The 22415-nt window shown below is 56.5% G+C and overlaps 5 protein-coding genes across 5 annotated transcripts; 2 read left to right on the forward strand and 3 right to left on the reverse strand.

The window, feature by feature from the left end:
• Positions 1 to 105: 105 nt before the first annotated feature.
• Positions 106 to 3345, reverse strand: GGS23DRAFT_592546 (uncharacterized protein; the record flags this gene model as incomplete). Its single annotated transcript, XM_051517890.1, has 1 exon — positions 106 to 3345. The coding sequence occupies one exon, from the start codon at positions 3343 to 3345 to the stop codon at positions 106 to 108; it is 3240 nt and encodes a 1079-aa protein (XP_051375916.1).
• A 1379-nt stretch (positions 3346 to 4724) lies between these two features.
• Positions 4725 to 7245, reverse strand: GGS23DRAFT_166100 (uncharacterized protein). The gene is made up of 5 exons (XM_051511499.1): positions 7122 to 7245; positions 6821 to 7037; positions 6564 to 6723; positions 5943 to 6442; positions 4725 to 5893 (listed from the first exon to the last, which is right to left on the reverse strand). The coding sequence occupies exons 2-5, from the start codon at positions 6987 to 6989 to the stop codon at positions 5109 to 5111; spliced, it is 1614 nt and encodes a 537-aa protein (XP_051375917.1). The 5' UTR covers positions 6990 to 7037; positions 7122 to 7245; the 3' UTR covers positions 4725 to 5108.
• Positions 7246 to 12686: 5441 nt separating this feature from the next.
• GGS23DRAFT_166131 (uncharacterized protein) lies at positions 12687 to 15958 on the forward strand. The gene is made up of 2 exons (XM_051511500.1): positions 12687 to 15519; positions 15774 to 15958. The coding sequence occupies exons 1-2, from the start codon at positions 12898 to 12900 to the stop codon at positions 15873 to 15875; spliced, it is 2724 nt and encodes a 907-aa protein (XP_051375918.1). The 5' UTR covers positions 12687 to 12897; the 3' UTR covers positions 15876 to 15958.
• Positions 15959 to 18530: 2572 nt separating this feature from the next.
• On the reverse strand, positions 18531 to 20015 carry GGS23DRAFT_547334 (uncharacterized protein; the record flags this gene model as incomplete). The annotated part of the gene is made up of 2 exons (XM_051515081.1): positions 19603 to 20015; positions 18531 to 19525 (listed from the first exon to the last, which is right to left on the reverse strand). Coding segments are annotated over exons 1-2 (649 nt in total), but the record flags the coding sequence as incomplete, so codon positions are not given.
• Positions 20016 to 21494: 1479 nt separating this feature from the next.
• GGS23DRAFT_547336 (uncharacterized protein) lies at positions 21495 to 22358 on the forward strand. Its single transcript, XM_051515082.1, has one exon. The coding sequence runs from the start codon at positions 21734 to 21736 to the stop codon at positions 22220 to 22222; it is 489 nt and encodes a 162-aa protein (XP_051375920.1). The 5' UTR covers positions 21495 to 21733; the 3' UTR covers positions 22223 to 22358.
• Positions 22359 to 22415: the final 57 nt, after the last annotated feature.

Genomic DNA, 22415 nt, shown 5'->3' on the forward strand with positions numbered 1-22415 from the left:
AAGATTGATATATCCGACAGGAGTGACAAAAGAAAAAAAGGTATTGGTAAGATGTATACAAGTCAGGAGGGGATAGATGCTCGTGCCGGGACCGCCCACCCACAGTTAACCCTTTAGAAACCCCTTTTCATCGTACAAGCTCTGCACGCTGCCCCTCTTGGCCGCCGCTTCTTCGCGCCTTATGTTGGAGGAGTGGGTCAGGATCTGGACAGTCTGTCTCGCGCCGACCGATCTGTGGCTATTTCCATAGCCCCGCATGACCTCGCGGGCCTCGTCGAGCTCTCTCTTCCTCGCCTCGAACTCCTGCACCATGGCCGTGCCGCGGCGTGGCCTCGCGGCGCCGCCCCTGCGCAGGGGGCTGAGGGCCTTGCCGCGCGCCGCGACGTCACCGACGGAGCCGGCGCTCGAGCGGGCGCTGCGCCCCGGGCTGCTGGTCCCGAGCGCGAGGTAGTTCCTGCCGCCGCTGCGGCGCACGCCGGGGCTGAAGCCGCCGCCGCGCATCTCGGGCAGCGTGGGGCTGCCGACCTCGGCCGCGTTCGCGACGCTGTGCTCGCTCACCGTGCTCACCTGGCTGTTCATGCGGCGCAGCTCCGCCACCGTGCTCGTCATCCGCACGCTCCCACCGCCGCTGCCGCCGCCGCTCCGCCGGGCCAGCGAGGCCGCCTTCGGCGTCGGCAGCGGCGCCACCCTGTCCCCCCCGTCCAGCGCCGGGTCCTGGTCCTGCGAGTAGAACGACTCGTCCGACGGCGCGCTGCGCCGCGCCTGCATCTGCGGCGTCGCGCCCACCACGCGGATGATGGGCTGCTCGCGCTCGCCCTTCCCCGGCACGTCGTCGCTGAACCTGACGGTGCTGCTGCGCCGGCTGTTGCTCCGGTACCTCGCCGGCAGCTGGGCCCCGGCTCGCGATTCCTGGCGCGGCGTCGGCGTGTCTTCTGCAGGCCTGGCCGGCGAGGTCTGGAGCGGGGTCTCGGGGAGAACGCGCGTGGTCATGGTGTCGTCGGTCGACTCGTCCATCGATGTGTCGTTGTAGCAGTAGCAGTCGTAGACGGATGAGAGCCCGGCTTCCGACATTTCTGGGCTCGATGCCCGGTCTGTCTCGCTGGGGATGGGCGACACGACACCTGCCCGGAGAGTGAGAGGCGGAGGCACGACTCTCTTCCGTGTGCTTCTCGTGGGCGATGGTGTTGGTGTCGCCGTGCTCTCAATATCTTGCGCCTCATTTGGGCCCGCATCGTCTTTAGACGGGTCTGCTGGCAATGGAGAGAAAACCTTCGATAAACGAGCGGGGCCCTCTGGTGTTTCTGATGTCGCCACGGTGAATGGGTCTTGATTATCTGCAGCACTGGTCGCAAAGGACAGTCTGCTCTTAGGCAGAATTGCAGGTTTTGTTGCTTGCGAGAAAGGCCGGGGGATGGTGGACGCGACCTCTGATAGCGACGGGTTCCCCAGGGTTCCCCTTCGGATCCGCAGTGGCTGGGGGCGCTCTCCGTCGTCGAATGCGAATTTGGGGCTGCCCCGCTCTTCTAGAGCGTCTAGAGCCGCATTCTCGTTAAACATATCAAAGGCTGAGAGAGTGTTCCCTCGACCCCGTCCCCCTCCATCTGGGGGAGCACCGTCGTCTGATTTCGGCTCAGTGGTCGGCGGGCTGCGGACCGAGGACTCCTCCATGCTGTATAACGTCGACAAGGCAGAGGACATGGAGCTGGCGTACGAAAACGGGCGTGGCTGTTGCTGGCCCGCTGCTTGAGGTCTGGGGGTAGTCCCGTCCGGCGCCGCATCTGACGTCTTCACCACGCGACTGGGACTGGACAGCGCCGTTGGCAATTCTACCTGCGAATCCCGTTTAGAAGGGATGAGACTATCCGAATCCGAAAACGTCGATGCCTGCGATGCTTGCGATAGGCGGGACAGCTGTCGTGAATGCCTCGGGGTCTGAATCGGCGGCAGGGTCAATTGCGCCTGTCGGCGATCCCTTTCGAAGTCCGGAGCCATCAGAGCCGCCGGGGCGCTCTTGTGGCTTTTGGTCGGACTGACGTCCCCGCCGTCGGAGGACCAGTTGCGGTGCATGTAGCTCCTGTTGTGATCAACCCGGCTGCTCTCGTACATCGGCTTCCGAGGGGAGTACGGGAGCATCAGAGTCTGTCGCCTCTCGCTGCGGCTCCCGTCCTCGAGCCGCTCAGCAGTCATGCGGAGAATCTCCGTAAGCTCGGTGTCCGTGGCGCTTTGCCTGAACCTCGGCGGCTTCGGGACCTGCGTGTGTGGGATAGTGATGGGTCCGGGTAGACGCGCCCCGCCCGCCAGTTGCTGTGCAGCGTTGAGCGCGACGCTGTTTCTGCGCCGTGGACTTTGCACGCCGTTTGAATTAGACCTCACGAGGCTTGCAGAAGCATTCCCAGGGCTAGGTAGGATGATGGGAGCGTATTGCTTTCGAGGACTGATATATACGGGTTGCTTCTGCGGCTGATTCAAGTGTACGACAGGGTATTTGTTTGCCTGAGTGCTTGATACTGGCGTCGTCAACTGCTTATTAGGGCTTCCGGTCGGCGTGACGTTCTGTTGCCCGGATCCGGTCTCGGTATAGGGCAAGGTCGGGCTTCCCATGCGCTCCGTCGTGTTACTCATCATGGAGAGACGGCTCAGGGAGCGGCTCAGGCCACCGTCGAGCCAGCCTGGCTTCTGCGCTGTTTTAGGCTTCACATTCTTCGCGGAGACGACCGTCGGGCCGTGCAGGGCGTCCTCGTCGATCCACGAGGACGTACGTCTGTGCTCGTATACGCCATATCCCTTCTGCTTCTCCGGAGACCTTTGCTTGCGTCTCTGCGTGGCAGCATCCGCGCTGCCACTGCGACAGCCCGGCCCGGCGCTGGACCTAGCGGTCGTGCCCGTTGTCGCCGTCACCGTCGAGCCCCCGATCGACACGCTCCCCGACCGCGAATATGCCTTCGCTGGTGACGTGGTGTGCTGGCTCGAGCGGCGGCTCTCGCTCTCCTCGCGCCCGACGTTGTCGTCGCTGTGATTGTTGACCGCGACGGTGGTGACGGCGGCCACCTGGTCTCCGGTGACGCTCTTCTTGCGCAACCGCCGCGGCGTCGGGGCCGCCGCCTCGGTACCGCACTCGACAGACACGTCCGGACAGGCAAAATCGGCTCGCCGCCGGTCGTGCCGCCGCGCTAGGTGGACGAGCAGGAGCGAGAGGCCCGCGAACAGCACCACCGCGCCGCCGACGGCGATGCCGGCTATAGCGCTTGTCGAGAGGCCCGTCGTCGGTGGGGGCACTATGGATGAGGAGGGAGGGGGAGACAATAAAGATACGGGGGCGTCTTGTCTCCGCGTGAAGGTAGGCATTTTAGGTATCTCGATGCTGTGTAGAGAATACTGTAACGAGGGCGGTTAACGGTGATTTCTCGTTATTCGTCGCCCGGGTGAACCGTCTTGCTTCGCTGCTGCTCCTGGACTGGTCGAATCGCAGCGGTAGGGTAACTCCGAACCGGTTTATACGAGCAACATGCTCTGCTATAGCGACGGGGGCTCTTAGAAATCTGCGATCCTTAGCCTACACCTGGCAGACACGATCCTTTGAGCTGGGTTAGGAGAGAGAAAGATGAGGTGAAGGCGATGAAATCGGAGTCCTCGAGAGGCAAAGGCAGGCGGGATGGGGGGACACAGCATCATAACGCGACAGATCCCGGACGACGAGGCATCATGAGACGTAAACATGAGCAGCATAGCATAGCATCGGTCTCTGCCCGGCAACTCCTTCCCGCCCTCTCACCGTGCGTGTATAAGTACGTGTTTGTCTCTCGCAGAAAGCGACCAAAGGGCCGCGGAATGCGAGGTAACGAGCGCGCGCGCCTCGGCTCGCCCGCCCGCACCGCCGCGGCTGGAATGCGTTGCCATGCTAGCCGGCGCCCATGACTCGGCAGCCCAGCTCACCTGAACAGTACGTGTGCGCGCGCGCCGCACTCTGCCTCTACTATGTCACCGCCCGCTCCGCCCGCCGCCAGAGACGTGGCATTCCAGCCGCCCGTCGTCATCGCCCGCGCCCGCCGAGGTCACGGTCCCGCGCCTCTGAGACATCGAGGCGGCCTGTGCAGGCCGCCTCCCTCCTCCTGGATGGTGGGGGCAGAGCGCTGTGCACAAGGCGACTGACTGGACGAGAGGCGAGATGGAGGCGTCGGCTGCTGGTTCGCGCAATCTAGATATCTTCTTCGGAAAGGGGGCACAAGTGCAGAGAGAAATAGACGCGAATACCATTCATCCATCTCCGTCGCAGCGCGTTTAAACGTCTTCCCTCCCCTCGTACTCGAACCTCGTACTCGAGCCGGAGAGAAAATGCACATTATTTCACAATGATTAGCACCGACTTCAATACACCCCGGCACCCCGGCCTGCACCACACCCGGTTGGCGCGTCCTCTCCGCCGCCACCAAGCCAGTTTCCAGTCCTCGGTCTCAGCGAGAGAGAGAGAGAGAGAGAGAGATAAGCTCAGAATAGAGTTCCGACGAGGCGAATAAAATCGTCTCGCTGACCCGGTAATACCATACCTTGAGCACCTTCTACAACGCAGCACCGTCACGGTTTCGCTAGTAGACGCGAACCACCCGAGACGACCCATCACATATTTAGTGTGCTCACAACATTCATAATTGCTCTGGGATCTGTCTTGTCGGAGAAAATAGCCGAATAAAAACTAAGAACACACGGATAGCCTAGACAACGCCGTCGGGTCTCTTCTGCCCGAAGAGATATACCCGTTATGCAATGCCGACGACTACGCCGCGTACTGGTATATGCCCGTAATAAACCTCCCTCGATTTAACGCCTTAAAGACTATGCCTCACGCAGTGTCACCTCCGGCCAACGCCGACTCTGAAAATAGCATCACGGGGCCTGCTCACAGCTTGTTTTTTTTTTCTGCCTGCTTAAACTCCTTCTAATTCATCACAGGCACTGCTTAGTTTCCCGGAATGCAGTGAAATAGCACTCGGACGGTGTAGGAACTCAGGCAGCACCCTGGAAAATGACGCAAAACATATCGTCCCTCACTACTGACGGGAGAATATCTCCATCGAAGAGAACATGAAGACGACCGGTCATCGACCTTGACGTCAGTGATGGCCGTGGTGTCGATGCTGCAAAGCGTGTCTTCCTTGAATCTTCCTAGCAGACCTCACCGCAGGAGGATTGACAGTGACTGTGGTGACAGAGTCTTCAGTCACATAAACGACAGGCTCCATCCAAACTATCTCCTCGATCAGGGGACCGTGCGTAATAGTCTGGGTGCTAACAACACGGTACTCCACACCAGGCTCGGACGTGAATACTGGGGCCGAGGTGGTGGTAGGTGGTGCGGGTTCCGAGCTCGAGGATTCGCTCGATGGTGTCGGTTCGGGTGGTGTCGGCTGGAGCGGTGAGGTGAGAGCGTTAAAATCTTGAGAAGACACCGCCGGGGTTGGCGAAGACTCGATGAAGGCTCCGCCTGGCGCCGAACTAGTCGCAATCGCGCTAGAAGAAGTGACAAGCGACGACGAAGTAGTAGAGAGCGCCGTTGTCGTTGTGCCACCGGCTCCGAGAACATCGCTTATGACACTGTTGACAACTGAGGCGATGGGAGTGGCATCAGCGGAACCACGAGTAGCCGACTGCGGGCCAGACTGGATCGCGAGGTTACCGGGTAGGCTCTTCAGATTCGGCACGGCACCGTCCTCGCCAGCCAACGCCTCGGGAAGGGCAAACTCGCAAGCATGTTGCTCCTCGTCGGTCTGGAGAGGGCCGTTTTCCACAAACACTGGGCAGTCCCGGATATCCCCCGAGTCATTGGTGCAGACATCGATGGCCTTTTGCAAAAACGCGGGATCCCAACCATTCATGAAATCGCCGTGATACCCAAATCCTAGTACCAGTTAGCATGATCATGTGGCATTTCGACACCATACACCTACCAGTTGGGTCTCCGTTTGAAATAACAAACTGCCCCTTGCGGCCTTGGAATTGGTTCGCATGCGTATCCCAGATGATCTCGTAGAAAAGAGTTGGCAACCGGGAGGTATGGGTGTCGGGACAGACGCCATTTCCAACTAGATCGGGATAGGCCACATGGCTCTTGTGGTCCTGCGCAGCGACTTCGCCGTTCCAGCACGAAGGGAACATGACTTCGAGGCGAAGGCCATCGATACAGTTGGCGTCGAGGAAGTCTTTGTCCGGCAAATAATGGCGGTCAAGGGAGCCCTCCGGAGTCTTCTGATAGTTCATGCAGTTAAATCCGAGCGCACGCTGTTCAAGATCTTCCTGGCTAGTCTGCTTGAGAGCGACCCAGCTGGACTGAGGGGGATCAGGAGCCTTGGGATCTCCGACGGTGTAATCTCGGCGATAATTGCTTCCAGCTACCATGTGGAAGTTGGGAGGAAACGCAGTGACATTGGGACCACGCAGCAAATAGTATCTATTTCCAGTAATTAGTACTGAAAAATCCCCCAGTCATTGGCCGCCACAAAATCGGTGAGACAGCATTCATAAACCTATGACAAGCTGTAGCACAAAAGAGTTAAGCAGACACCACTTACGCGAGCATGCCTCCAACCTGTGGCACGACTTCGAATTCTTGCGTTTCGGCATCTTGGAAGTAGAGGGCTGGAGTCCAATATGCCGACTTGTCCTGCTTGACAGCGCATGAGGTGCAGCTACCAGCAACAAGGTCGTTATAAGTGGCATCAAGGGCGAATCCTGTACACATCGTTAGCGAACACAATACGCACTATGTTACATGTCCCCAAGTTCATAAGAGACTACATTTGAGGGTATCGGTCGCGAGCGAGCTTACCTGAAGAACCGTGGACGGCATGGATGTGAGGAGAGACCACGCCCGGATCCATAATCGGGTCCATTCTGGCTAGACCTGTACGGCCGCGACACTCCATACGCCAGAAGGCCGCCACATCTTGGATGGCACCTAGGAGGAGGAAGGCTGTTGTTACAGCCTTAGTCGCCATGGTTAAATCGTAATAACCGACCCAATATGGAGACCAATAGGGGTAATACTGGACAGCGTATGCTGTCGAGTTAGAAGCGGCCTTGGAGGATCGATGGTGATGATGCAAGAGTATGCCTATTTCGATGCTCACAGAGTTGAGGTTTGGAGTTCCTTATTGAGAAGGCCGTAGCCTAGTGAACATAGAGGATGGCGTATTGTTTGTTTGTTGAGAATGGGAGAGGCTGAATCGTTCTCCTCTTTATGTAACAATTTCTTAGCCTGCCAACGCAGGGTGCGAATGATGAGTGTAACTCTTAGTTGTACCGTGACGACCAGCCTTTCTATGGTGTGGTCACAATGTGCGCTGGCCCCTGGGTTGATGCTGAGCAAACGGCGGACTGTAGTCAGGGCGTGCCGTCCTTCACGTCCTGACGAACGGTTGTCTTCTCAGTCACACACTTCAGATCGTAGGAGTTAATTTCTGGCCAATCTCCACTAGTCGATATCTCAATGGTTCTCACTGTTGTTGATATCTTTCCTGGTGCCGTCCGCAACAACCGGGAATGATTTCGCCGTCCGTGGATGGAGACAATTGCCTGGACGTGCCCGCGTGAGGATAGGATCGGACCCAACCCTAGGAGAATTTGGTCCGTCTCTTTGGTTCGGCGGCCAACGTACAGATGCGATGCCCAGCGCTGCCACTCCCGCACTCTTGGGTGTCGTGTACCTCAGTTTCTTGCCTACGGCCAGCCTCGGAGAGGGGACACCAAGTAGAGGAGGATGTTTGCTTCTCAGAGAATGGGAATGTGATCAACACAGGAAAAAGGAGCGTGATGGGGCCGATAGCCTGGATGAGGGGATCCGGGTTACCAGTCGAAAGGAGGTAAAAGGAGCGTGGTTGACAACTGTGGTCGAAGGAGAGTAATGAGCGGAAGGGTTCGGCGGAATGCGGTGAGGGGAGGGAGGATAAAGAGAAGGGCAACCAGAGGGACGGCGATTGAATGATCAAGAGAGAGGCGCGGAGGGAAGGGCTAATATCACGGGAGGGAAGGTGGGACCGGCGCATGAGGAGGTTGAACTATCGTGAGACAAAGGCAGGAGTAGCCACGATGTATCGGGTACATGGGGTACGTATCGGCGGATAAAGACCCCATTTCGTCATACCCCCATAGCATCAAACAAGTGGTTGCAGTGGGAGGTAATTGTTGTGATTGGAACCTACCTCTACCCTGCTAAGGAGATACCTTAGGTACCTCGGCACGTACACAGGTATCGGTACTTACAGCGAGGCGCGTTAAGAGGTACCTGCCTGCTTTGAGAGTAGGTAGGTAGATACCTAAGGGCAGGGAGGTCTCCCCAGCGAACGCTGATGTACCCGAGGCAGTTACTTAGCATACTACCTTAGGTACCTCTAGGGGCTGAGTGTGTGTACCTACCTCTACATGGGTACCTTCAGATAAGTACCTAGGTACCTACATCTTCAGATACCTGTGTATCTCCGGATAGGAATCTGGTTGCGATGACGGAAAGCCGTGACTTGGAGTGACGCCTTTTGCTCAGGAGATATATACCTATCTACCTCCTAGGTATCTTAGGTACCTACTTGCCTCTATTACAACAGCCACCCAAGGTACCTAATTCACCTATATAGCCCCTTTTAACCCACGTACCTTACCCACATACATACCTATACTGAGCATGAGTATACTCATAGGTACGTATATACAAGTTGGACGTTGGGAGGAGGAGACGGGCGGTAGATCTTGGCGACGCGACAGCCAATTCCCCTTTCCCCTTGGGAACCCCTGCAGGATCGCCATTCCTACCGAGAAAAGATCTGGTCCCTGCCTGCCTAACCGCATTGGGGCGCGTTGCCAAGCCTTCTAGCCTTACACGTCCTAGGGGTCCCCCTGCCGGACCTTCTCATTGGCTGGACACGCCACTTCGTAGTAAGATTCAGGGACAGACAAAGAGAAATAGGGACGAGAACCCCACGGGCACCCGGGGCCTGTCGAGACGGTAGAATTGTTCGGTGGCTAGAGAGAAAGAGAGAGACATACGAAGAATGACGAGGGTACTTGTTCTGTACAGCAGAGCAGAGGCCATCAATTCAGTACTCATAGCCAGGGTTGAAAAAAAAAGTTTAAGTTTTTAAGTTAAGTTAAGTTTTTTTAAGTTAAGTTAAGTTAAGTTTCCATTTTTAAAAACTTAAGTTAAGTTAAGTTAAGTTAAGTTTTTGAAAAAAATTTTTAAGTTAAGTTAAGTTTTTAATTATTTAAGTTAAGTTAAGTTTAAGTTAAGTTTTAAGTTTTTTTAAGTTTTTTTAAGTTTTTCTAAGTTTTTTTCTTTTGAAAATTCTATACTTTTAACGTATATTTATAAAACTTTATCGTAAAATATATAAAAAAAAATATTTTTTATAATTATATTAAATTTAAAATTAAATTACGTAATTAAATATTTAATAAATATTATAAAAAACATTTTTTTTAACCTATTAGTACGTAATTTAGAAACTTGAAAAAAAATTTCAAGTTTTTTTAAGTTTTTTTAAGTTAAGTTAAGTTAAGTTAAGTTTTAAAAAAATTTTCTTAAGTTAAGTTAAGTTTCTATTTTCAAAAACTTTTTTAAGTTAAGTTAAGTTTTCATTTTTAAAAACTTAAGTTAAGTTAAGTTAAGTTTCGTTAAAACTTAACTTAAAAACTTTTTTTTACAACCCTGCTCATAGCCCAAGAATTCTATGAGTGCCCGTCGATCGCAGCACAGCAGGCTATGTGCAGGGTACCTACCCCAGGCGCGGAGTTGCGAGTCGACGGACCGAGACGAGCCAATCTCGAGCGCCCCTGGTCCTGGGCGTTTCTATACCCTCTCGTCCTGCGAGGCGAGAAATGGGATTGGCCGCTTACTACTCTATCAGCTCAACCTACGCAACGGAAGTGTGCCCACGCTATGCTGGACGCAGATAGGCATGAGATAAGCTCCAAACAGCCTTCTCCACCGCAGGCATCGCATGGCGTAGCTGTTTACGTAGCCGCATTCGGTGGGTAGGCGGGCGACTAGCTACCTACCTGTCTCGAGAGGTGCCGTGTTAGCGAGCAGACGTAGGTATAGAAGATAGGTAGATGAAAAGGGGCATATGCGTAGACCATAGGCGTGTACATGCACCTCTAGAATCCACCCTCACCCACGATATTGTTCTATGGCTCCACCAGCCAAAAGAAAAAAAAAAACACCCTCCCGAAAAAGGAGGAGGGGAAGTAGAGGAGCTGCACCCACAACACGTAGGTAACACCGTGTGATATGTCACGCAGTGACAGTTGACTAGGCACCAGCCTGATACCGCCGTACTCACCTGCAGTTTTCGTGGGAAACGCAAGGCGACATGCCCGTCAGTTCATCAGTTCTGGCGGCAAACAAGCAGTTGGAGAGGGACGGAGAGCAGCCTGGCTTTAGCGACGGTGCGTTGGAGTGTTTGGGTGGGTAGAGGCACAATACCTGGCAAGCTATAGTCGACTTGGCGGGTTTGATGTTGATTGGCCCTTAGTATACCCTACCCCCACCTATCGCAACCCGCGAGAGTCGAAGATAATAGTTTGGGCCCTCTGCAATCCGACGATTGACTTACACGTGCCTAGATAGCAACTGGGTACCTATCATCTACCACCGCTACGAGAGAGACCCTGTCCAGGAACCCAATGCCGATGCGCAACGCCTCGGGAGTATCTTCGTTATGTAGCTATTCGCGTCTAAAGTAGCTCGCAACCACCCCTTCTCTACCTCGTCCGTCTCCGGGTGCATCACCGTACCACATCTCGGTCTGTGGGGAAGGACGAATAGGCGACATGATGCGGTGGCGCCGCTGTAGCTTCCTGACGAGATGCTGCCACGTACGCATCGCATCTCGGTTCTGGGTCACATAGCCGTCCGTGCTAGCTGGCGACCATACAGCTGCGAACATTTTGCTGTGGCGCCCACGCTGGCGCTCTTTTCATGATGACGGTAACTGCTTGGGTACCTAGGCAGGTTCAACGGGGTATAGTACGTAAAGCGCCATGCATCCATGAGGGTAAAAATATACCTCTCAGTAGGCGAGCGAAGAGAGGCGAGAGGGGTTGGTGCCTCCTGGACACCTCCTACGATCGATTTAGGTAGCTCTGCCGCCTCCGGTAGGGCCAAGCACCAACCGAATCGAAGCATGTACCCCGTATGTACCTGAACATCCCCAGGGGGAGACCCGTGCCAGGTTCCCGAAACCTGTCTCATTGCCCTGCCCTGGCGCGAAGTCGTTGGCCAATCAGGGCCGGATATTGCCATCCAGGATTGTTCTTCGGAATCCGTTGAGGACTGGTCTGTGCGCGGCAGGAAAATCCTTGGTGCCGACGCTGCAACCACTGGCAGCCGAGAACCCGTCTGCCCCGAAAAGGCAACCTGGGGGGAGCTCGCTTCGATGGACGACGGCGAAGCGCAGGATGCCCCTCTCCTCGAGGTGCAGTCTATCGGCCTACTGAGGCGACGGTCCGCGCCACGCGAGTCCCGTCGCGTCGCGGGCCACAGAACAGACGACACCAGCACTTCCTCGGCATCATAGAGGCCACAGAGGACGGAGCAGTAGGGAGAACACGCATCTCGAGGCAACATCGCCATCGGCAAGGTAGGTACCTAGGTAAGTATTGAACGTCGGCGGTGTCCTTTGCGTGCAGATAATAATGCGCAACAGATGTACATACGCAGGCACATATGCAGGTACATATGTATGTATGTAGTATTATCCATCCTATCGGTGCCCAATGACGTCCCGGCAGAAACGACCTTTAGTGCTCGCCTCTTCGATCAATGGGCGTAGCTGAAAATCTACCTGCCCTGCCAATCAGACGCCCTCGGTAGTTCTCCACGTCCTTAGCATCTACACGGTTCATTTCCACAGTCTGTTTTGGACCCACGCGAATTTCGTGCGTGGGACAAAATGGGATCTATACATATCTAGGCACCTATCTACCCTCTGCTATGACCGGACTGTGGTAAGCCCCCAGTCCCTCTCGGCCTTGGCCCGGATGATCGTAGGCCTCATTGGCGTACCTGTGCAATCTCCCTGGGAAGCCTGGCAGGAAAGCAGGTCGCAGACCCGCCCGAGCCGCTCCTGTGCTGTCGCTCGTAATGACGATGCGCCGGCTATCACATGGGAGCTGCCAAGTTTGAGAGGGTCACACAAGGTCCCCGACGAGGATGTCTATATTGCTCTTTGTGCACACCACAACTTCTGCGGTGATCAGCGCAATCGGCGTACGCGACAGTTTGGCGGGAATGCCGATGTGTGTGCATAGGTCAGGGGTTGTCGGAGAGCTATATAGCCTAATATTGAGCTAGGGGAAGACGCGAAAGGAGATGGGATCGTATTGCGAAATTCATGCCTGCACGACGCTCGTCAGATTGGCGGAAGAAAAGAGACGAGACCATTACGACATCCCTTTCCCCCCCCTCCTCCTCACCTAAACTCGGCCTCCGAAACATGTCGAGATCTGAAGTACGGGAACGCTTCCATCCCGGCCAACGTCGCAATCGGCTACGTATTAGGTAAGCATATCCGGGTAATTATCTCTAGCAATTACGGAAGCTTAGGGGATGTGGGCCGAGCAAGAGTTTCATTATGTAATCAAACGCCACACCCGTTCGTCAGTGTCCGGCGTCGGGGCGCATCTCTGAATCTTGTGGAGTGTCACTAGCCACAAAGTTAGTGGACCTCGTAGATTGGCGCCGCTAAAGGGGCATTTGGACCCTTCGCCTATTGCCAACTCCAACCAGATGCGGCAACGACAAACGACATCCACGCACCGCGCAACGCGTAGTCGATGGGGAACTCTGCCCGCGGGAATCTGACTATGTGGATTTCCTGATATGACGACACCCATATCACACGCTTTCCTACCGCGATGGACGATCTCTCTGGCCTCGACTGGTCTTCGACCAGCTCCGGCAAAGACACCAAGCCTTCTCCCGCTCTCGTGAACCCCGCGAGCTCAGCCTCTTTCTACCCGAGCCTACGACCGAACCCGTCTCCTCAGCTCTCCGGCCGGTCGACGCCGCTCTCGGCCCGAGCCTCCAGCCCTGCTGCCCCGAAACCCAATTCTGGTAAACTGGCCGCGGATAGCTTTAGTGGTCTCGTGAGCTTCGGTGGCGCCAAGAGCAACGCGAATCTCAGCCTTCGTGAGCGGCAGGAGCAGCTGGAAACACAGAAGCGCCAGAAGGAAGAGCAGGAGAGGCGGAAGTTGCAGGCGCAATATGGGGGTGGGCAGTTTTGGGACAACATTGGTCAGGGTTCTACGCCCGTGTCCAGAACCATCTCCCCAGCTGGTGTCAGCGGATCGGGATCTCAGGCCGGGCAGAAGCAAGATGATGACGACCTTTTCGCCGCGTTCAACAGAGACACCAAGGTCGACAATGCTAGTCACTTTCCTCCCCCTGCGCAACACCATTCGAACGCACCCCAACTCGACCTAACCAGCTCGAGTGCGTGGGGTAAACCCGCAGCTCCGAAAGGGAGCGGTTTCGGCGATGACGATGACCCATTCGGCTTGAGCCAGATGAGGTCTCGGCCGCAGCGGCAGCCTACGCTCGATGCAGATCAGGACGATGATTTGCTAGGAGATCTTGGCAAACCAGTCGAGGAGGTCCGGCGGAAGCAGCAAGCTTCTCAGCCAACCTCTCAGCCCAAACCGCAACCCGGCAGGCCCATCGAAAGTTCTGACTCTGACTCCGAGCCGGAAATCCCCTCGATAGGAGATAGCTCGGACCCGTTTGACAAAGCGGTCGCCGAATTGGTCGACATGGGATTTACAGCTGAGAACGCAAGGCGGGGTCTGACAGAAAGCGGCGTGGGCCTAAACATCCAAGCCGCAGTTGGCTGGCTGCTAGATGATGCACACAGGCAAGCTCGGGATGGTCAGGGTCCGAGGGAAGCTCCCAGAGAACGGGGAAGGAGAGACGATAGCCGCCCCGGAAATAGCGCCAGTCCCGCGTGGATGAGAGGCGACCAGGCTGAAGGCATTCCTTCTCGAAGAGATAGCCAGTCGCCCGCGTCCGGAGATGACTTCTCAAAAAGAGCCGCGGCGGTGGGCTCTAGCCTGTTTAAAACTGCCAATTCTCTCTGGAAGAGCGGACAAAAACAAGTCCAGAAAGCGGTTGCCGACTTCCAGCAAGAGAGCGGTGATTCCAACCAGCCGAAATGGATGCGGTCCGCCCAGGTGGACAGAGGGCACTCGGGAACACATGGCTCTCGGTCGACTACTGATGAGGCTTTGATGCTCGAGTCCGGCATGCGGCCCGAGCGACAATCGTCTAGATCGGCGCAAAGCCAGCATCACAATTCCCGAGATCGCTCTCCGGTCTTGCCCACCCGACCCTCTGCTAGCTCCTCGGGTGTGCCCAGATGGCAACAGGCAGCACAGCCAGGGTCACAGGATTCTCGAGGCCGCTTGAGCAAGCAGTCCATCGAAGAGCAGAGCGCGCAAGCGTACATCAGCCCAGCACGAAGGAAAAAGGTTACACCTCAACCCGAGCCGCAGCGTGAGCGTGAAGCCAACCTTCTATTTGACCAGCCTACTCTTCCACAGTCCTCACAGTCTAGGCCTCCCCTTCCCGCTCAGCGCTCGGCTTCCTCTTCGGTTCCCTCCGTTAGGCAGCCGACGCCTTCCTCCTCAGCATCCATCACACCTCGTCCACCTCCGCCCTCTCGTAAGATCCCCATGGTTGCTCAGAAAATCTTGGAAGCCTCTACGCGGAACCGTCTTGAAGGGACGGCGCACTTTAGGCGCGGAGATTACGACGCCGCACACACGAGCTACACGAATTCACTAGCCGGCATACCACAGTCACACCCCATCTGCATTGTCCTTCTTACCAACCGTGCCCTCACGGCTCTGAAGACCGGTAGTCCTAAGCAAGCAGTCAGCGACGCGGATGCCGCGATCGGCATCATAGGGCCCTCTCACGGCGAAGGCGAGAAGGTGGCGCTACCCGGTGGCGAATCGCGGGAGATGAAGGATCTCTACGGCAAAGCGCTCAGCCGCAAGGCCGAAGCGCTCGAGCAGATGGAGAAGTGGGCAGAGGCCGGAAACGTCTGGCAGCAGTGCGTAGAGGCAAGTGTCGGCGGCGCTAACGCCATCGCCGGACGGCAACGCTGCCAGAAGGCGCTCGCACCCAAACCTAAGCCCAACCCGAGGCCAGTCCAAGCAGCCAAACCCCGGCCGAAGGCATCGCCTACGTCGATACATAACGCTCAGCAGGGTTCCGAGGCCGTGCAACGCCTGCGGGAGGCCAACAAGGCAGCCGAGGCAGCCGACGACGAGAAATTCGCCCTCGGCGAGAAGATCGACGCGAGAATTGCCGCGTGGAGGGACGGCAAGAGGGAAAACCTACGCGCGCTGTTGGGCAGCCTCGACCAGGTGCTCTGGGAGGGTAGCGGGTGGAAGAAGATCGGCCTACACGAGCTGGTGGTCGCGAACAAGGTCAAAATACACTACATGAAAGCGATTGCTAAGTGTCATCCCGACAAGGTGAGCTTTTTCCCCTTCTCTCTCTCTCTCTCTCTCTCTCTCTCTCTCTCTCTCTCTCTCTCTCTCTGTCTCTCTCTCTCTCTCCTCTGTCTCCGTCGCACGCTGTTCCCCTCCCCAGCCCCCCTTCCCCTCCTTCCCCCTCTCCGTCCTGTCTAGGTGGGGAGTCTGTTGCGTTCGTATTTTCCCTCATAGTGGAGAAGGTTACTCCGAAGACAGATATGCGATCTCGATTGCTAACGACGGCGACGTTGCAGCTGCCGCAAGATGCCAGCACGGAGGTGAGGCTCATTGCCGGGACAGTGTTCGCGACGCTCAACGAGAGTTGGGACAAGTTCAAAGCTGAGAACGGGTTGTAGGGGGGGGGGAGGGAGGGGTGGGTGGGTGGATGCCGGCCGGTTTCTGCCCAACTTGCCAACCCGAGAAAGCGAGAAGACGAGGGGGAGAGCGAAATATTCCGGGACGTCGGGCACGGAAGAGACGAGACGATACCAGATAGAGCAATGAGATCATGAAACTACGTACATGCGTTACGATGCGCAGCCCAGAACGGCGATTGCGACGCGGTGTGATGATGTGCGATGGTGTGCGCTCCCAAGCCTACCGAATTCCAGAGCCGTGAGAAGCGCGCGACATGCCACCCCCCCGATTTGGCGGCGCGGTGGGATCGAGTCAGAGAGAATACCCACCGACGGATCGCGCTAGGCAGGTGTACGGTAGGATACGATAGATAACGCGGGCGAGGCGACGACACCTACGATAACCCCGGACAGGATGACATTTCTCAGTCGATACACACACCCGTCCATCCGCCGGTGCCCTCCCATGCTACGTAGGAGCCCGAATTACAGGTAGGGCGGGCCTAGGGAGACCGACGTGAGGTTGCTAGCCGCATTACACGTAGTCCCCTCGCCAGGGAGCGTGCAGGGCAGCCCCCTGCGCTGGGCGGCGCGATTTTTCTGCTCTCTCTCTCTCTCTCTCTCGGGGATAGGTGTGGTGTCACTCCTGTGTAGGAGCGGGAGCGGGAGCGTGAATGTGAATGTGAGCGTGAGTATGGGTGTGAGAGAGTTATCGAGTAGGAGTGGGAGCGTTGTTGTGCTTGGATGCTAGACGGCATCTAGAAGCCAGTCGGTATGAGGGAAACACGACGCACGAGGGGAGGGGCGCAAGAATGTGTGAGATGAGATAGGTCTTGTCGCACCCTCCGCCAGACCCAGGACGGCGGCAGCAGGTTACATAGATGTACACTAGCCCGACAAATGAACACACATCGTATTAGATGTATGCGACATCTGCAATCTATCGAGTGCCTCACGCGTCGGTCGTGGATAGCGGCAGCCACCCCTAATATAAAAAAAATGCCTTACGTATCTGCGATAATAACCTACCTATCAAGCTCGGTCATAGGGAATTCGCTCTTAGGTGTATATATGCATACCTTCCGAGGCAGATATGCAGCGCATCTATATACCTACCAGTACGTACGTATATGCACACATCATAGATTAAGCAGGCATCTATTCGTGTTTTTATTTATATATCGCAGACACATTACACACCCATGCCGACCCGCATACCACACGGCAGCACGGCGGCTATCGCTCTCCGTAGGGCAGACTAGAGCGGCCGGCATGTCCATTCCGGCTGGCTACGTCAGGCTCCCCAGCGAGGAGACAACAGGACGTAATGGAACGTGACAAGGCGTGTTCGTGCGCAAGACGTACCTACCAGCGGTATGCGAAATTAAGGCTCGAAGGCAGCACACAAGGCCTAGCTCAGGTGCCATATCACGATGCCCCCATAGTGAGGAGGTGCCTTTCTCTGACACGTTGACAGAAGACGTTACGTGCCTAGATACGTCGAGACCATCGCACATGACGCCTAGTACGCCAGGTACGGATAAGCGCATAAGTGCATAGATGACGAGTGCGCACCAAGCATAACCTAAAAAGAGCCCCGCGCGCGGCGTCGGTACGTAAGTATTGGCTTTCGGTAGTAGGCTAGCATGGGTGGGGAGGGGGAGGGGGAGGGGGAGGGGGGAGCCGAGCCGGCGCGACCTTTTCCCAGTACGACTACGACCCAACCGCTGCGACCTCTCTCGTCCGGCCGGTATGCGACCAGGAGGGCTGTGTGGCCGCCCGTACGTGCCTAGGTAGGTAGTAGCGCGCGATGAGATGTAAGATCCGCGGACGCTGTGGGGAGGCGCCGATATAAGACCGCCCGCCGGAAGCGAGCGAGCGGCCGCCGACCCACCCCCAGACCACGCGCCAGCGCCTCAACCCAGGACACTACGTCATAGCCCCCCCCCCCCCCTTCACTCGGACAAACGACCCAAGACCGAGGCGGGTTTGGGTAGGAGGGCTCGGCGAGAAGAAGGGGGAAAGAAAGAGAAAGAAAAAAAAAAGGAGAGAGAGAGAAAGAAGAGAAAAGGAAAGAGGCGGCTAGGCTAGGCAAGGCGAGACAGGGCGGACAGGGGTTGGTCGTTTCCGTCGCCTTTTCCCCTCCCCTTTTTGCGTCTCCTCGAAGTTAAAAGTCCTCCGCTTTGGGGGGGCGCTCTGCCGTCATGATAATACGAGGCAGGACAGGAGCGCGGGACCAGGGAGAAGGAGAGAGAAGAAAAAAGAAGCGGGAGAACGCCGGAGAACGAGAGGAAGAGAGAAGGGAGAAGGGAGAAAGAACAGTAGACCCGGGCACCCAGCTGCGCAATATAGAGGTACCTAGGTACCTACGATACGTGCCCGGCTCAGGTCCTGTTGGTTTTGATTGCTCGCCCCCCGGTGGTTCCCTGCGGAGAGATACCCACCCGGTACCTACCTGCGATACAGGGGGCGGCGGCGTACCGCGAGTAGGTACCTACATCTGGGTGGCCATCTAGATGTACACGCACACGCACATACGCACACACAATACCTACATCACACACACACACAACATGCCAGACACGCAGCCTGGGACGGCCGGGGTGGCCTAGGCTATATTAGGTGTTATTTCTCGGACATGCGCCGGCAGCAACCCACGACGCCGACTCAGTACACTCGTGCCCTGCCTTGGCTGCTGGCTGGCTGGCTGGCTGGCTGCCTTGCCTGTATACAATCCCAGCCCCGTTTCTCATCTCACAATTGTTCTCACCTCGTAACTACGGCTCTGCTCTTCTCCTCTCCCTAAGCCATCGTTCCCCCAATTTCTTGGAAGTGAGAGTGATCAAAACGAAACCCGGGGTTTCCGAATCCAGTAACCCGACGGCGAAGTTCCTCCCTTTTTTTCTTCCCTCGAGTTTCTCTTTTCTTTTTCCTTTTTTTTTTCTGTTTTCTTCGCCGCTCCTGTCCTGTCCTGTCGTTCGTGTGTGTCTTCACGGCTTGTCTTGGTTCTTTTTTTCCTTTCTCACCTGCTAGTTTAGAGTTTCACGGGTCTCGCTCGGGCGGCTCGCCTTGTCTCGTGCGGCGCGTCTCGCCCCCAAGTTCGCCTTCCGCCGAGGTTGGGCCTTTTCTCGGGGCCGTCTTTTCTTCTCTCTCCTTCTCCTCGCTTCCTGTTCTTTTGCTTCAGCTCCGTCGGCTCTCGGGGAGCGTCGCTTGGTCACGGGAGCCGGGGAGGGAGAGAGGCGAGAGAAGCAGGGCATCGCGGCGCGGGTTGCATAGGCGTCGCAGGGTTCCATGTTCGGGCGGGCGGGGCGTGGCCAAGTAAGGCGAGACGGCCTAGCCGCGCAGTTGTGGGCACAATACCATAGATAACATATCTCATACATATATCGGCTATCATCGATTTTATGGGGAGGGCCATCGAGGCCCGGAGAAACACCTCTCCCCCCTCCCCAGGCAAAGGCAAGGTTCCAAGCCGTCGTAGAGGTTGGTTGCCCGGTTGTGGTCATTCCCCATGTTTTGCGGGGGAGGAGATTTGAGAACCTGCCAGCTGGAAAATGGGGTCTTCCTCCATCTTTCTCCGCGTCCGCCGGACGGTTGGTGGTGAGGGGCCTATGGGGAAGATTCCGCCGCGGGAGAAGAGCACAGCAATCCTGCGTACGCGTGCGTACTTCAGCTGGGAGATACCTCTACCTCAGGTCTAGGTAGGTAGGTATGTAGGTACCCTTACCTGAGGACACATGGCTGAGGAGGTCATCCACATGGCATATCCGCATGGGGTAGGTAGCTATGTATGTGTTTGCAAGCTGGTACTTTAGGAATTGGCCGGTGCGCGCACGCATCTCGAAATCGAAAGAACACCGTCGGACCCATGGAATCAGGCATTTGTTCGATTGTTCGATTTGTAGCTACACCTTGTGCGCTGCCCGCGTACCCTATGACGCACGATGAGCGAACCGAGACATGGATGGCATGTTTACATCTCTGGCCGGGTGGATCGGGCGGGCGTTTCGCTTCTCTTCCTCTCGGTGTCGGGCCCTCCTGTTTACTCTAGTCTTGTCATCGGTTTTCTTCCCTACTACGGGCATGTGCCCACCTCGGCGGTGCGGGCTTATTCCTGTCGTGGTAATACTAGCAATGAATGCTTGCTATCCCCCCGTCCCCCCCTCCCCCCTCCGGAGCAACGAGTCGGTCAAGGTTTAGTAGGTATTGGTAGGCCAGGTTCGCGGACGCCGCCGCCTCTCCCCCTGGTGAAAGTTTGTCATCGCATATGACCTCCGGGAAGATGAATGACGAGAGAGATCTCACCTGCATGGATATGCTGGCCTCTGCTCTCTCGGGTTGCTTCGATGTCTCCCTCCATCCCCTCGCTCCGCGTACCGCCATTCCCACCCCCCTCCGCCTGCCCCCCAAATTACACCCCCCCCCTCTGTCGGAGGCAGGCCTGTACCAATCCAACATGTAACCTTTCACAAAAAGAGACCTGTCTATTTTGGGTTCCATTGCTCTGCTATGACTCCATACTGCTCTCCGCGCTACGTAGGTATGGGTGGTGGTATGGCAGGGTGTGCTAGACATGCAAGGCATGTGTACCAGCATGCCAACACCCGTCGCATCCAAGATAGGTAGGATACCACGTAGCACTGCTACAATGCGTGCGCATTCTCCGCGCCTTCGTAGGTACCCACCCAGGACACACCCCCGCCCATTCTCGATTCGGTCGCCTCCCCATGTTTCGTCCCCCGCTGGACCCTAAATGTTTTCCCTCAGCGTGTCCGTCTTCGTCCTCCCATTCCGGCGTCTGAGACCAACGACTTGCATGCTTCTGGCGTGCCGGCGGAGAGGGGAGGGCGTCGAGGTAGTTTAGTACCCCCGTACCTGCGTACCCGCCAGGGAAAACGCGGGTGGGCCAGATCGGCAACCGGTCAATCCATCAGAGCAGCGCGCGGCGCCCCCCAATTCGCCTATCAGCGCCCTCGCGCAGGCCCTTGTCGGTCGCGGGATGGGGCGCGGCATCCCAGCCGACTGCTGTGGTGCCCGACTGGGGACATCCCGGCTAGCCGGTGGCAGTCCTCGGCGCCTTGGCTGCCAGCCTGCTAAGCATCGATGACGGCTTCGACGCCTACACTTAGTGCCTACCTATAGGTATTCCGTGGGCGAGAGGAGGTAGGCTGGTAGGTAGGTAGGTAGGTACCTAGGTATGTAGTAAGGTACCTAAGGTAAGGTAAGGTATCTACGCACGCACGCGTGACCGACGGGGGCATGAGCGTGGGGATGACTGGAAGGCCGGTGCAATAGAAGATAATACTACGGTAACTTTACCTCCTCAAGAGGTACCTACCTTAGGTACCTCTGTGTAGGCACATGAGGTGCATACCCGAGGTAGGTACAAACATAGCAGGTGTACACGCAGAGTATTCGCATATCTAGCTCAGGTACCGACCGATTCACAGCGACCTGGACTAGCCCGAGCGGGCATAACACGTACCTAGGTAGGTGGGTAAGAGGTACCTCCAAACCTACACCTTTCCCTCTGCCTGCTAATCTGCTAGGTACGGGCTGGACGGTCCTCGGGCCTCGCTCAATCACCCCCTCCCCTACGTATCTACGTTCGTATATAACACAAAGTATAACTTAGGCGTATGGTTTGGCACCAGCTTGTAGGTATCCAATTCGATCCCTGCCTTTTGTAAGCCGTAGCTTGGAGGTACCAGCTCCGGTACTTAGGTGAGGACTGGCTAGGTGGACAGAGCCAGGTACCTGTCTCATGTGCGCACCTACGAGTATACGCCTCGCGCCTGCCGTCCACGTCCATCCCCAGATCCGACTGCCATTGCTCTTTCCGTAGACGGCCGCCTTCCATGCCTGCCGCCTCCAGCTCTTGTCTCTGCTGGTCCCGGACCTGTTCTGTTGCTCGAAACGTCCCAATGCGACTCTGTCACCAGTCTTGTCCTCCCGCTTCTCTTCTGCCTCCTCCTCTACCACGTCCACCAACCTCTGTCTTTGCAACCCTGCTTCGGCGGCTATCCCTCTGGTCCTATACTTCGGATCCTCTGTTTCTACTTCGGCTCCACATCCTCCACGCGCAGATCTACTTACATCCAGGTTGTACGCAATCCGCTTCACACACACACGCGCACGCACCACTCCCCAGACCCATGTTCCATAGATCCCGCATCATCGCACGTTTGTTCCCCCCCCCCCTCCGCCCCTCCTTCTCCTCCCCACTTACAGCATCCCCAAAGTCCCATGTTTCCTCTCTGGCTTGTTTTTGGGGAACCCTAGCTCTCGTGGCTCAAAGGATCGGCCTTGAGTTGCCGCGCTGTAGACTCTATATCTTACCTCTTTGACCTCCCGGCTTAAGTCACCCTTGCGTGGCGGACTCCATTGTTCATTTACTGTTTAAAGTCCTCTTGCTACGCCTTCGTCACACCCTACACCTACTCCTCTTCCCCCCCCCTCTCGTTTCGCTTATCGGTTTTTCGGTTTGCCTCGCCCTCTCTCGAGACATCCCCGGCCGAGACTTGACAGCCTATATAACAC

The sequence above is a fragment of the Durotheca rogersii genome, assembly GCF_024521655.1.
Source record: "Durotheca rogersii strain YMJ 92031201 chromosome Unknown GGS23scaffold_2, whole genome shotgun sequence".
In the NCBI taxonomy this organism is placed as follows: domain Eukaryota; kingdom Fungi; phylum Ascomycota; class Sordariomycetes; order Xylariales; family Xylariaceae; genus Durotheca; species Durotheca rogersii.

What these genes read in the sequence shown, in the direction of transcription:
- GGS23DRAFT_166100 (XM_051511499.1), bottom strand. Translation starts at nt 6,989, where the DNA reads ATGGCGACTAAGGCTGTAACAACAGCCTTCCTCCTCCTAGGTGCCATC. An exon ending in CAGGTTGGAGGCATGCTCGC is followed by an intron (nt 6,443 to 6,563) that starts GTAAGTGGTGTC and finishes TACTGGAAATAG; the next exon opens with ATACTATTTGCTGCGTGGTC. An exon ending in TTCAAACGGAGACCCAACTG is followed by an intron (nt 5,894 to 5,942) that starts GTAGGTGTATGG and finishes AACTGGTACTAG; the next exon opens with GATTTGGGTATCACGGCGAT.
- GGS23DRAFT_166131 (XM_051511500.1), top strand. Translation starts at nt 12,898, where the DNA reads ATGGACGATCTCTCTGGCCTCGACTGGTCTTCGACCAGCTCCGGCAAA. An exon ending in CTAAGTGTCATCCCGACAAG is followed by an intron (nt 15,520 to 15,773) that starts GTGAGCTTTTTC and finishes GCGACGTTGCAG; the next exon opens with CTGCCGCAAGATGCCAGCAC.
- GGS23DRAFT_547336 (XM_051515082.1), top strand. Translation starts at nt 21,734, where the DNA reads ATGCCTGCCGCCTCCAGCTCTTGTCTCTGCTGGTCCCGGACCTGTTCT.